Source organism: Tachyglossus aculeatus, chromosome 13, assembly GCF_015852505.1.
Source record: "Tachyglossus aculeatus isolate mTacAcu1 chromosome 13, mTacAcu1.pri, whole genome shotgun sequence".
NCBI lineage: Eukaryota > Metazoa > Chordata > Mammalia > Monotremata > Tachyglossidae > Tachyglossus > Tachyglossus aculeatus.
This window is the reverse complement of record NC_052078.1, coordinates 22,223,760-22,237,228: the sequence shown is the minus strand read 5'-3', so window position 1 is coordinate 22,237,228 and position 13,469 is coordinate 22,223,760. Positions and strand designations below refer to the sequence as shown.

The window sequence follows — 13,469 nt, the reverse complement described above, 5'->3', positions numbered from 1 at the left end:
CTATCTGCTCCCCACTCTGCTGCCCAGAACATTTTTTTCTAAATTTTGCCCACTCCTCAAAATCCTCTAGTTGTTCCCCCATCCACCTCCGTATCAAACAGAAACGCCTCACCATCGACTTTGCCCTTCACTCCTCTCTCTCTTCCCCCTGCCGCCTATCCTCCCTCCTCTCCCACTAATCAGTTGATGGTATTTATTGAGTGTTCACTGTATGCAGAGCACTGTACATAGCGCTTGGAAGAGTCCACTCCAACAGAGTTGGTGGATATGTCCCCCTCCCACAGCGAGCGTACAGTCTAGAGCTTTAGTCTTTGCTACAACCCGGCCGGCACAACTCTGGTTCCTCTGACACCACCCTACTCTCTGTTATCTCGTCTATCGAACTCAAGACCGATTGCTCATAGCCACTGAGGGTTACGAGGGCAAGTTTATCCACTCCTCCGGAGCTCCTGAGGGCCACGAGTCAACCCTGAAGTGGGAACTGGAAGGGTGTTGCGGACCCTGTGAAATTATAGTTTGATTTCTGGGAGCGTCCCTACCTTAAGGGAAAAAGTCACAGCGATGATTAAATCGGTCCCCTTGGCGAGCCCTTCTTGAACCTCTGTCCTAGCAGTGCAAGAGCCTGGCAGAATTGGAGCATTTGCTGATGGGAGGGGATAATGCTGAGATGGAGGAGGTCGCTCATCTGAACTCTGGGTAGCCGGGAGCCATAAAATGTCTAACCCCGCCATCTGACTGAAATGAAGGCTGGAAGGAATGATTGAATCGAATTTTCTTCCTGTGGTTGTAGGCTAAAGCCAGGTGAGCAAGGCCAAGACCCCACAGATGGTTTTATAACTTCTGCCTGTCAATCCATCCACTTCTGGAGGGGTCTTCCACCATGGCATGGCATTTCTCAAGGGCTTACGCTATGCTAACCACTGGGGTATAATAATAATGATAATAATGGTATTAAGCGCTTACTATGTATCAGTCAGTTGTATTTATTGAGAGCTTACTATATGCTGAGCACTGTACTAAGTGCTTGGGAGAGTACAATATAAGAATACAACAGACACATTCACTGCCCACTGTGAGCTTCAGTCTAGAGGAAGAGGTACCATATTAAGCGCTGGGGTGTATACAAGCAAATTGGATTGGAAACAGTCCCTGTTCCACATGGGGCTCATCATCATCATCATCATCAATCGTATTTATTGAGCGCTTACTATGTGCAGAGCACTGTACTAAGCACTTGGGAAGTACAAATTGGCAACATATAGAGACAGTCCCTACCCAACAGTGGGCTCACAGTCTAAAAGACTCATAGTCTTTAGTCTTTTGACATAGTCAAAAGGCTCATAGTCTGATTAGCTTCCAACCTGATTTGCTTGTATCCATCCACCCCAGCGCTTAGTACAGAGAAGCAGCGTGAGTTACTGGAAAGAGCCCGGGCTTTGGAGTCACAGGTCATGGGTTCAAATCCTGGCTCCACCACTTAGCTGTGTGACTTTGGACGAGTCACTTCACTTCTCTGGCCCTCAGTTACCTCATCTGTAAAATGGGGATTAAGACTGTGAGCCCCACGTAGGACAACCTGATCACCTTGTATCCCCCCCAGCGCTTAGAACAGTGTAAGTGCCCATAGTGCTTAATAAATGCCATTATTATTATTATTATTATTATTATTATTATCATTATTATTATTATTGTTACAGTGCCTGGCACATAGTAAGCACTTAACAAATACCAAAATTAATTAATAGTAAGCAGATGAGCTAATTGAAGCACAGAGAAGTGAAGTGACTTGCCCAAGGTCACACAGAAGACAAGTGGTAGAGCCGGGGTTAGAACCCAGGTTCTTCTAACTCATTCATTCATTCATTCAATTGTGTTTATTCAGGGATTACTGAGTACAGAGCCCTATATTAAGCGCTTGAGAAATGCAGTTCAGCAACAAGTAGAGACAATCCGTGCCCAAAATGGACTCATGGTCTAGAAGTGGGGAAACAGAGGTCAAAACAAGTAAACAGGCATGAGTTCCGTCATTATAAATAAATATGATTATAGATAATTTCACATCATTAATAAAAATAAATAGAATTGTAATTATAAATATGTACATATATCCGCAAGTGCTGTGGGGTGGGGAGCGGGGTAGAGCAAAGGGAGCCAGTAGGGGAAGTGGGGAGGGGGAGCAGGGGATAAATTGGGGGATTTTCCCAGGCCCACCCGTGCTTTATCCACTAGGCCACACTGTATCCGATTGGACACAGTCCCTGTCTCACCCAGAGCTCACGATCTATATTTCATTGCCATTTTGTAGATTAAGATACTAAGTCCCAGAGAGGGTAAAGTGACTGGCCCCAGCTCACACAGCGGGGCAGTGGCAGAGCTGGAACTCGAACCCAGTATTCTTGACCCTCGGGCTTCTACTTTTTTCTCTGGGCAACTCTGTCTCCGTGGTCCAACTCAGGGTCTTCTAATCTGTCAGCTCCTTGAGGGCAAATAATAATAATAATAATGGCATTTGTTAAGCGCTTACTATGTGCCAAGCACTGTTCTAAGCACTGGGGGGCGGGGATACAAGGTGATCAGGTTGTCCCATGTGGGGGCTCACAGTCTTAATCCCCATTTTACAAATGAGGTAACAGGCTCAGAGAAGTTAAGTGACTTGCCCAAGGTCACACAGCAGACATGTGGCAGAGCCAGAATTCGAACCCATGACCTCTGACTCCAAAGCCTGGACTCTTTCCACTGAGCCATGCTGCTTCTCTAAAAATTAGATATACCAACTCTCTTTGTTTTGAGCTCCCCAAGCCCTTAGCATAGTACTCTGCACACAGTAAGCGCTCAATAAATCCCATTGATTGATTGATTGGAGGTCAAGGTAAGAATCGGAGGGTGCATTGGGTTATCACTGTCACTTACGGACAGTTGGAAGGGGGCTTAGCCTTGAACCAATCAGTTTTGCGCCTCGCCAAAATGTTCCCAATCTGTGCCATTGATCCTAGGGTAAAATATATTTAACCGATCTAAAACTTTTTTTCTGCACTTCATTGTGCATATCTAATTTATTTATATTACTGTCTGTCTCCCCCTCTCAACAGTGAACACGTTGTGGGCGGGGAATGTGTCTGTTTATTGTTATAATGTACTCTCCCAAGTGCTTAGCACAGAGAAATGAAATGCTTTAATGGTGCATTTCCTTTCCTCTGAACCAAAAAATGTCCAGTGCCTGGTCCTGGTCAGTTTACAGTTTGTTTTCTTAGAGTTGGAGATGCCTGGGGCAAAGATACGAAAACACTCCTTTTGCTGCCGGGACTTTGTGACAATCCTCCCATCAGAATCACCCCGCTCGTTCACCCCACAGCGAACTCCTCATGGAATGACTACTTCTGGCCTCTATTTATTTTTTATTTATGTACATTAATGCCTGCCTTCCCCTCTAGAATGTGAGCTTGTTGTGGGGAGGGAATGTGTCTGTTCATTGTTATATTGTACTCTCCCAAGTGCTTTCATTCATTCATCCAGTCATATTTATAGAGTGCTTACTGTGTGCAGAGCACTGTATATGGAGAATACAATACAACCATAAATAGAGACATTCCCTGCCCACAAGGAGCTTACAGTCTAAAAGCAGGGGACAGACATTCATATAAATGAATAAATTACAGATATGGACATAAGTGCAGTGCTTTGCACACAGTTATCGCTCAGTAAATACGATTGAAGGAACTAAAGAAGGTGTCTATGTTTCGGCCTCCTCCTCTCTTCACGGGTAGCCATCTCAGCCGGAGGGGATGGGTTTCTCGTGGACTACCCGGCTGGGGTGGCGAGAGTCTTGACGATTGTCCTCCTCCCTCCCAGGCTGGCGTTACGAAGTTGAGCCGGGCCCCTCACGGGTGGAGGATGAAGTAGACGTGCTCACGGACGGTCGCAGGTGGAAACGGCAGCTGGAGCCGCCCAAATCCCTCGACACCAATCGGGCCGGCGTGGGGCAGGACACCTCCGAGCCCAGGGCCTTTCCGGACCTGATCCTCGAAGATGGACAGGACAACAGCACGCAAATTGAGGTAAGGGCGGCAGCTGCCTCTCTCTTTCTGCACTTGTCCGGGTGTATCAGTGAACGAGAATTGGCATCTAGCAGAGAAGCAGTAGTGGAACGAGCGGGGACTTGGATTCAAATCCTGGCTCTGCTACTGGCCTGCTGTGTGGCCTTGGGCAAACCACTTCACTTCTCTGGGTTTCAGGAGGACCTGGATTCTCATCTTGGTTCTGCCACTTGTCTGCTGTGTAACTTTGGGGAAGTTGTTTCACTTCTCTGGGCCTCAGTTTCCTCATCTGTGAAGTAGGGATAAAGTCTGTCAGCCCTATATGGGACAGGGACTTTGTAACAATTGCACTGTATCTACCCCAGCGCTTAGGATTCAATGCCTATTCTCCCTCCTACTTAGACTGTGAGCCCAATGTGGGACAGAGACCATCTGACCTGATTAGCTTGTGTCTACCCCAAAGTGTGCTACTATGTGCCCCTCACATAGTAAATGTTAACAAACACCACAGTTATAATTTTTTCATGTTATCTGTTAAGTGCTTACTATGTGCCAGGCACTGTACTAAGCGCTGGGATAGAAACGAGTTAATCAGGTTGAACACAGTCCTGGTCCCACATGGGGCTCACAGTCTTAATCCCCATTTTACAGGTGAGGGAACTGAGGCACAGAGAAGTTAAGTGACTTGCCCAAGGTCACCCAGAAGACAAGTAGTGGAACTGGGATTAGAACCCAGGTTATTATAATTGTTATTATTATTGTTGTTGTCATTATTCTATCCAAGTACAAAGGACTGACTCAGTCTTTGAATAAGGGTCAATTTATTTGGTCAGTTGTTTTTTGTTGTTTAAGGATAAGTGGAATCCAGGAATTGAATTATCTAAGCTGGGCCCAAAATTTCCACAGCTCGCCCAATTCATTAGCTGAGAGTGAGGTCTATGCATAGTTGCCAGGGTCAAAATCCCCAGAAAATAGGACCCGCAAATGTGTAGCATTGACAAATGCTGCTCTTGACCAGCCTCTGTGCAGCAAATAAAGGAAGCAATGTATTGGGACCGTTATTGAGTTTAATTGAAAAAGAAAGTTTTGGTTTTGGTTTTTGAAATGAGATCATCCTCATTCTCCTTCCTCTAAATGTCTCCCTAGGTCATTTAGATAATTTAATTCATTTCCCTGGCTGTTCCCCACTTCTCTTTTATGTATCAGTGGGGCTAAAAGGTAGTAAAATGGAATTTCATTGGGTTTCTCTTCCGTCTGGACCCCCTGCCCCTCACACCTTCTTGGACTCCAGATCCTCTATCCAGGGAAAGAAAAAAGTCCAAGCATTTTCACTGTTTCTGCAGAAGAAGCATCCTGAGAGAACAAAGCCTGTTTTTGTCCCTAATTCAATGGAAATAATGTGGAGATTTTTTTGTGCAGTGTAACAAATCCCAAAGAAAGCCCAAGCCTTTTCAATGATCCAGTTGACTGAAGGAACAGGTTTCCTCCCTATCAAAAGATGACAGTTATTGATTTTTTAACTTTTTTTTTCAATTTGAGACTAATTGCATTTTCTGGTTAATAAACATAGAACTCACCAATTAGTACATGTCACTCTTGAACTGAATGTTGATTGTTATTCCGTTCCTTCCTTAATTCCATCTGTTCATGTGGATATTTAACTCTCCAGCAAGGATGAATAGGAAGCTTGCTTCTGATTGGTTATTGTAGAGATTATGTTGCCGACTTGTACTTCCCAAGTGCTTAGTACAGTGCTCTGCACACAGTAAGTGCTCAATAAATATGATTGAATGAATGAATGAGATCCCACACAGGTGGATACTAATCCTAGGGACCGCCTAATAATAATAATAGTAATAATAATAATGGTATTAAGTGCTTACAGTGTGCCAGGCGCTGTACTTAATACTGGGGTGGATACCCACAAATCGGGATAGACACAGTCCCCATCCCGCATAGGGCTCACAGTCTTATTCCCCATTTTACAGATGAGGTAACTGAAGCACAGAGAAGTGACTTGACCGAGGTCACACAGCAGACAAGTGGCAGAACTGGGATTAGAACCCATGACCCGATTCCCAGATCCGTGCTGTAGCCCCCAAGCCATGCTGCTTCAATTGCCTAGAATTGTTAGGTTACCGTGGTATCTATCAGTCAGTCAGTGGTATTTATTGAGCGCATACTGTGTGTGCAGTGTACTGTACTGACCACTTGGAAGAATGCAGTAGAGCCCCACTATCTATCAATCGTATTTATTGAGTACTGTGTGCAGAGTACTGTACTGAATGCTTGGGAGTGTACAAAATAACAATATTATAGACACATTCCCTGCCCACAAGGAGCTTTCCATCTAGAGTCTTGCATTGGATTTCTGGGGGTTTTGGTAGGGCCGGGGGGCATGAAGAAATATGAGATCCTGAAGATAGATGTCACTTGCCTGTTTAGTTGCCCTTGGAGTGTTGGAATGTGTATGGTGAATTTTCTCCAGCTGATAATCTCTTTCCAAAAGATTGAGACATTTTAGACTTTCCAGGAAAATAGCGATAGCCGGAAAGAGATCTGAAGTATAAACAAAAATTCTCATTTTAAAGAATGTGTTCCGATCTGAATTGAGTTTATCCAAAAACATTAATTTGGATTTCATTTTGCATTTTTCCCATCATTGAGTTTATTTTAAGCATATTTTAGAGACTGTTGGCTAAATTAAAGGATGTTTAAGAAACAGACATTCACAAGTGCGCTCACACACACACACAACACTAGATTGGGAAAAGAGATGAATCGATTACTGGAGACGACGTTCAGGCACATATGAGTAAATCTGCTTTTTAGTGATAATTTAAGTACTTTTTATCAAACACTATTTTAAATGCTGGGGGTACTTACAAGATAGGTTGATCACAGTCGCTGTCCCACATGGGGCTCACATTCTAAGCCGGAGGGAGGCACAATGAATCCTCATTTTACAGATGAGAGAACAGAGGCCCAGAGAAATTAAGGACTTGCCCAAGGTCACACAGCAGACAAGTGGCCGAGTTGGGATTAGAAGCCAGGCCCTCTGACTCCAAGATCTGTGCTCTTCTACTAGGCCATATTCATCCCCTCGTACTCTTTCTTTTCTTCCTCTCAGGTATGGTTTTCGAATGTAGATTCTGGTCATTGTGTTATCTTTTTTATTTGTGTCTTCATTTATTCAAGCAAATGCCAGGTTACAAGCATCCTATGATACCCTCAACCTGTGATGTATATTGACAGTTTCTTGAGGGCAGGGATCATGTCTACCAACTCTATTGTAATGTACTTGTCCAAGCACTTAGTACAGTGTACATCACCAGGAAAACTTTTGTAATTGCTCTTGGGATGACAAAGTCTTCCTTTGATTTTAAAGAAAGTGGATATGGTTATAAATATTACAGCAGAAGAAGACCCTAATGGAGAGAGGAGTTCAAAGTGATACAGTGCTTCTGTCTTGGAAAAGCAAAGGTCTTCAGAAGGAAAGAAGATGACCGATGTCGAATTGACAAGGGATTTGGTTCTGTTGTGCTCAGGGTTGTGTCCTCCGTGTTTGCTCCCTTCCCTTGGTATGACTTAAGTGACTTGCCCAGGTCACACAGCAGGCATTCGTGCTGGACTCTGGTCCCCAGGGAGCTTCATTTTGGGAGTTTGTCTCACTGCTTTCAGGCCAGGGGAGGCAGCATTCGGGGGAAAGGCTGGTGCCCATGTGCTTTTCGGGACATCTGTAACCCTTTGACCTGCACTTCGTTTTTCCCTTTCCACTTCCAGCCAGGAGCGGGAATAAGCAGCGAGCAGCCGGCCTTCCACCCGACACTTTGGCAACCCAAAAGGACAAAACAAAAACATCCTTCTTCATCTGGGCTGTGCCAAAAACTCCCTTCTGTTAGTTCTCTGATCATTTTATTGCAAAATCTAAACGCCCGTTTTATAGGTCCTGAAGAGGCCTATTTCACCAAGTCAGCAGAACCGTATTGTGAAACTATTTCTCTGACTCCAGCAGGGACCATTGAAAACCAAATCTATCGGGCAGACTGTGCTTTTTCATTATTTGGCCAGCCTCATCACTGTAGGCTGTTAGACTGTTCTCTAGACTGTAAGATCAATGTGGGCAAGGATTGTGTCTGTTTATTGTATTATAGTATCCGAAGCACTTAGTACAGTGCTCTGCATGCAGGAAGTGCTCAATAAATACGGCTGACTGACGGACTGTAGAGCAATCCCCAGAAAAATGTGGCCATCTCCCAGCTATGCTGACTAAAAATTGGACCATTCCTGTCTGGGTTGCTTTCTCCTCACACTGGGTACCGGAAAACCACATCCCATGAGATTGCCCTTCAGGGTCTTTATTTGGAAAATGGTAGGGTGACAGCCAGGATGAAAATAAGAAACAGAGTGGCCTAGTGGTTAGACCACAGGACTGGGATTCAGAAGGACCTGGATTCTCATCCTGGCTCTGCCGCTTGTCTGCTGGGTGACCTTGGGTGGGTTGCGTCACTTCTCTGTGTCTCAGTTACCTCATCTGCAAAATGAGGATTAAGACTGTGAGTCCCAGGTAGGACGTGGGTTGTGTCCAACCTGATAAGCCTGTGTCTACCCCAGTGCCTAGTACCATGCCTGCCATGTATTAAGCACTTAACAAATACCATAAAAGAAAAAAATGCGTGAAAATGATCAACTTCCAATTCCTCAGGGTGACTAGGGAAATTGAGAGCACACTTTTTAGCCAAAGCTCACTCCTTCTCCTCTTCCTCCTCCTCCCTAAACCACCCTCCCACCCAACCTTCATCGGTTAGCTTGGGAGAAGGCAGAGTGGCCACTCACTATCTTAATCCCCTTTCCCTTCCCTTTTCCTCCTGTGTGGTTGTGCTGTTGGCCAAGAAAGAGATCCAAAGGGAAACCAGGTGAACCCAGCAGCATGGCCTAGTGGAAAGAGCACGGGTCTGGGAGTTGGAGGACCTGGGTTCTAATCCCCGCTCTGCCACTTGCTTGCTGGGTGAACTTGGGCTGGTCACTTCACTTCTCTGGGCCTCAATTCCCTCATCTGGAAAATGGGGACTGAATCCCTGTTATCCCTCCCCTGTAGACAGTGAGGGCAGTGTGGAAGAGGGACTGTGTCCGATCTGATTATCTTAGTGCACATAGTAAGACCTTAATAAATACTACAGTGCTTCTTCTCCTCCTTCTCTTCTTCGTTTCTCCCTCTCTTCCTTCCCCTTTTCCTCCATATCCTTTTTCCCCTTCTCTTCCTTCCCATCCTCCTTCTCGTCTTTCTCCTTATCTTCCTTCTCCTTCTTCTCCTTCCCCTCTCCTCCTTCCCTTCCTCGTCTTTCTCCTTATCCTCCTCCTCCTTCTTCCCCTTCTCTTTCTCCTCCTTTTTCTCCTTCTCCTTCTCCTCCTCCTTCCCCTCCCCGTCATCATTATGATGATCTTGACTGAGTGTAGTGGGGCCCACTTCAGCAAGACAGGAGCTGATAAACCCTTGGGTCCCCAACAGTTGGTGGCGAGGCCCTGTGGGAACAGAGGTTTGGGTGTTTGAAGCCGAGTAGCACTCTGCCGATGAGACGGCTTGGCAGAATGAGTGCTATTAATAGCAGGTGGGCTGCCAAGGGAAGGGACATAATAATAATAATGGCATTTATTAAGTGCTTACTATGTGCAAAGCACTGTTCTAAGCGCTGGGGAGGTTACAAGGCGATCAGGTTATCCCAAAGGGGGCTCACAGTCTTCATCCCCATTTTACAGATGAGGTAACTGAGGCACAGAGAAGTTAAATGACTTGCCCAAAGTCACAGAGCTGACAATTGGCAGAACCGAGATTTGAACCCATGAACTCTGACCCCAAAGCCCGTGATCTTTCCAGTGAGCCACGCTGCTTCTCATGATTCCTCAGCAGCATCACGGGGTCCTGCTGGCTCTCAACAGGTTTAGTCTTCCAGAAGTCCCAGAGTCCAGAGTCCCAAGCCCACCCCGAGACCCCCTCCAAAGGCAACAGCAAGTTGGAAGTGTCCATTTGGATGCACGGAGGAATGGGTTGAAGCCCGCAGAGACCTGAAACAGGCTTCTGGCAGGGAGGCTTACTCCTTTGGACTGAAGTTGTCTACCAACTCTATTATATAGAGAGAGATGCGGCATGGCATAGTGGATAGGGCACAGGCTTGGGAGTCAGAAGGTCATGAGTTTTAATGCCGGCTCCGCCACTTGTCTGCTGTGTGACCTTGGGCAAGTCACTTGACTTCTCTGTGCCTCAGTTACCTCATCTGTAAAAAGGGGATTGAGACTGTGAGCCCCACTTGGGACAAGGGACTGTGTCGAACACTATTTGCTTGTATCCACCCCCGTGCTTAGTACAGTGCCTGGCACCTAGAAAGCACTTAACAAATACCATAATTATTATTACTATTTCGAGGCTACGACACTAGGCTGTGGTCACTTTGGCTGTATGTTGACCCCTCTGCCCCACTGATATGCTTCACGTGTATTTTATAATGTGCCACATCCTGCCCCAGCCAAAGCATGACTGGTAGAGAAGAATGAGTGAGGCTTAACACTCCACCATCCTTTGAATTCAACTGAAGGGCTTCCATTTCCAGTGAGATTTTGCAGGGTCAACGGACAACTACTGTTCCTTCAAAAATCGTTACCTCTTCCCTTCGGGCATTCTGATTCCCTCAACAAGTCAAAGTAAAAATAGTCAGATGAGGGCATTTACTGTTTTCCATTTTATTTAGAGAAGTAGCATGGCTTAGTGGAAAGAGCATGGGCTTGAGAGGCAGAGGATGTGGGCTCTGATCCCACTCTGCCACTTGTCTGCTGTGTTGCTGTGTGACCTTGGGCAAGTCACTTAACTTCTCTATGCCTCAATTACCTCATCTGTAAAATGGGGATTAGGACTGGGACCCCCATGTGGGACAATCTGATTACCTTATGTCTACCCCAACGCTTAGAACAGCGCCTGGCACATACTAAGCACTTAACAAATACTATTATTATTATTATTTCCATGTGCCAACTGATTTTACTTTAAGAATTGAAAGGTCTGGTGTTCAGAACCCTTCTATAAACTCATTTACTATGAGAAGTTGTCCCTTTTTTCCTAAATGGTTTTATTATTATATTTTTAGGACAGTCATGCTACCTCGAACATCAAAGTGCATCTCCCTGTTTTCTTTCCAAGGACATATAAGCAGTAACTTTAAGCTAATTAACAAAGACAACCAGGCTCTGGGCCCGCCCAACCCACAGTGATATTTCTGTGAAATTATATTTCGTTTTTAAACCCTGTTTGAGAAACCCTCTATTTGCCGAGGGGAAATGAAGCCTGTTATTTTTTAATGGCCTGCCCATCCAGGATAGCTACAGCATTACCTTTCAGGAGGGTACTTACAGACCAGAACGCTCGCTTGTTAAATGCAGCATATGTGTGTCTTTGTGCTTTCTCAAATGGGACTCATTTATGGGAATTGTTTACCAATATCAGAGGCTTTAAGGCATCGTTTTTTTTGTTAATTGTAATTCCCTATCAAATACCCTTTTTCGCACCCTTAAGGGATGTAGGCCCCAATGAATCCAATGCAGTTAGGAGCTGGCTCGTTGTTTACAAATGGCTAACAGAATTTAACGGAGAGCGGACAGAGGGGCTTCACGATAAATACATTCTCTTTAATATGTGACGCACCACCCATGGACAGTTATGCAGGCTGTTGAAAGTTGGTGTTTTCTTGTGATAAGGTCATTACGACTGAATGAATGATTGATGACTGGGTAACTGCTTTCTCAAGTACTCCCCAAAAACAGGTGGTCCTTAGGGAACAGAGGGTGGCTGTTTCAGAATCAGTCAGTCAGTCAGTGGTATTTATTGAGAGCTTACTTTGTGCAGAGCACTGTTCTAAACGCTTGGGAGAGTGTAATATAACAGAATTAGTGGACACGTTCCCTGCCCTTAAAGAGCGTACAGTCTAGAGATATAGTCGCTCATCACTCAATCAGTGAATGGTATCTGTTGAGCACTTAGTGGGGCAGAGCACTGTGCTAAGCCCTTGGGAGAGTGCAGTACAATCAAGTTGGCAGACCATAGCACTGTACTGAACACTTGGGAGAGTGCAGCACAATAGAGCTGGCAGACCAGAGCAAGATACTGGGCACTTAGGAGAGTGCAGTACAGTAGAGTTGGCAGAGAGGATCCCTGACCACAGGGAACCAGAGGCTTCCTGAGGCAAAGAATATGTCTCATAGATAGTCCCTTTGAAAAAACTGTTAAAGTTTCCCTTAAAGCCCTTCTCCCTGGGGATCCCAGCACGTGTCCGGAGAGACTCCGAGAGCATTCCTTCTCCCCCAGACATTTCACAGTTCCTCACCAAGCGTGGAATAAGTGTGGAAAGGACAATATTTTGAAGCCCCAAGAGGGTGGCAGCCTCCTGCCTGGCTGGGAGACAGGCCCCCTGGGTTCTAATCCCACCCCTTCCACTTGGCCTGCCGTGTGGCACTGGACAGGTCACATAGTCGCAGCGTGGTCTAACGAACGGAGCAAGGGCCTGGGTTCTAATTCCGGCTCCACCACTTCTCTGCTGCATGACCTTCGACAAGTCACTTCACTTCCCTGTGTCTCAGTTCCCTCATCTGCAAAATAGGGATTTGGTATCTGTTCTCCCTCGTATTTAGACGGTGAGCCCCATGGAGCACCTGATTATCTACCCTACCACTTAGAACAGTGCTTGGCACAAAGTAAGGGCGTAACATATACTGATTATTATAATAATATGTTGGAGGCAAATAGGGGCACAGTCCCTGTCCCACATGGGGCACGTGTCTCTGAGTCTTGGAAGCCCTGTGTGGGACAGGAACTGTGTCCAACCTGGTTATCTTGCATAGTACAGTGGTTGGCACAAAGTAAGCCCTTAACAAATATTGCAGAGATTATTATTAGCATTAGTAGTACTATCATTTTTAATATTAATAAAAATACTACTAATAATAATAATCAGCATGGCCTAGTGGATTGACCAGGGGCGTGGGAGTCAGATGGACCTGGGTTCTAAGCGCAGCTCCGCCACTTATCTGCTATGTGACCTTGGGTAAGTCACTTCACTTTTCTGTGCTTCAGTTACCTCATCTATAAAAACAGAGATGAATACTGTGATCCCCACGGGCGTCATGGACTGCATCCAACCTGACTAGCCCAGAGTACTTTCCCAAGCGCTTAGTATAGTGCATGGCACACAGTAAACGTTCAGTAAATGCTTTCAATTGATTACTTAGTACAGTGTCTGGCACATAGTAAGCACATAGTAACAAATAAAACCACAGTGCCAATATAGAACCAGGTTAGGAAATGGGAACATTTGGGGACATTGCTATAAATCTACCATTTATTTAGGCAACATAACCTATAACAAAGTAGTTATAGTCTTGGCATTGACACAC

The 13,469-nt window shown here is 45.4% G+C and overlaps 1 protein-coding gene across 1 annotated transcript in view; it reads left to right on the top strand.

Moving 5' to 3' along the window:
* The window catches only part of PLXDC2 (plexin domain containing 2), a 251,643-nt gene that overhangs the window by 99,447 nt on the left and 138,727 nt on the right, over nt 1-13,469 (top strand). Inside the window, exon 2 of the mRNA XM_038755652.1 lies at nt 3,850-4,055. Coding sequence (XP_038611580.1) covers nt 3,850-4,055 — 206 coding nt within the window. The remainder of the gene's footprint in view (nt 1-3,849; nt 4,056-13,469) is intronic.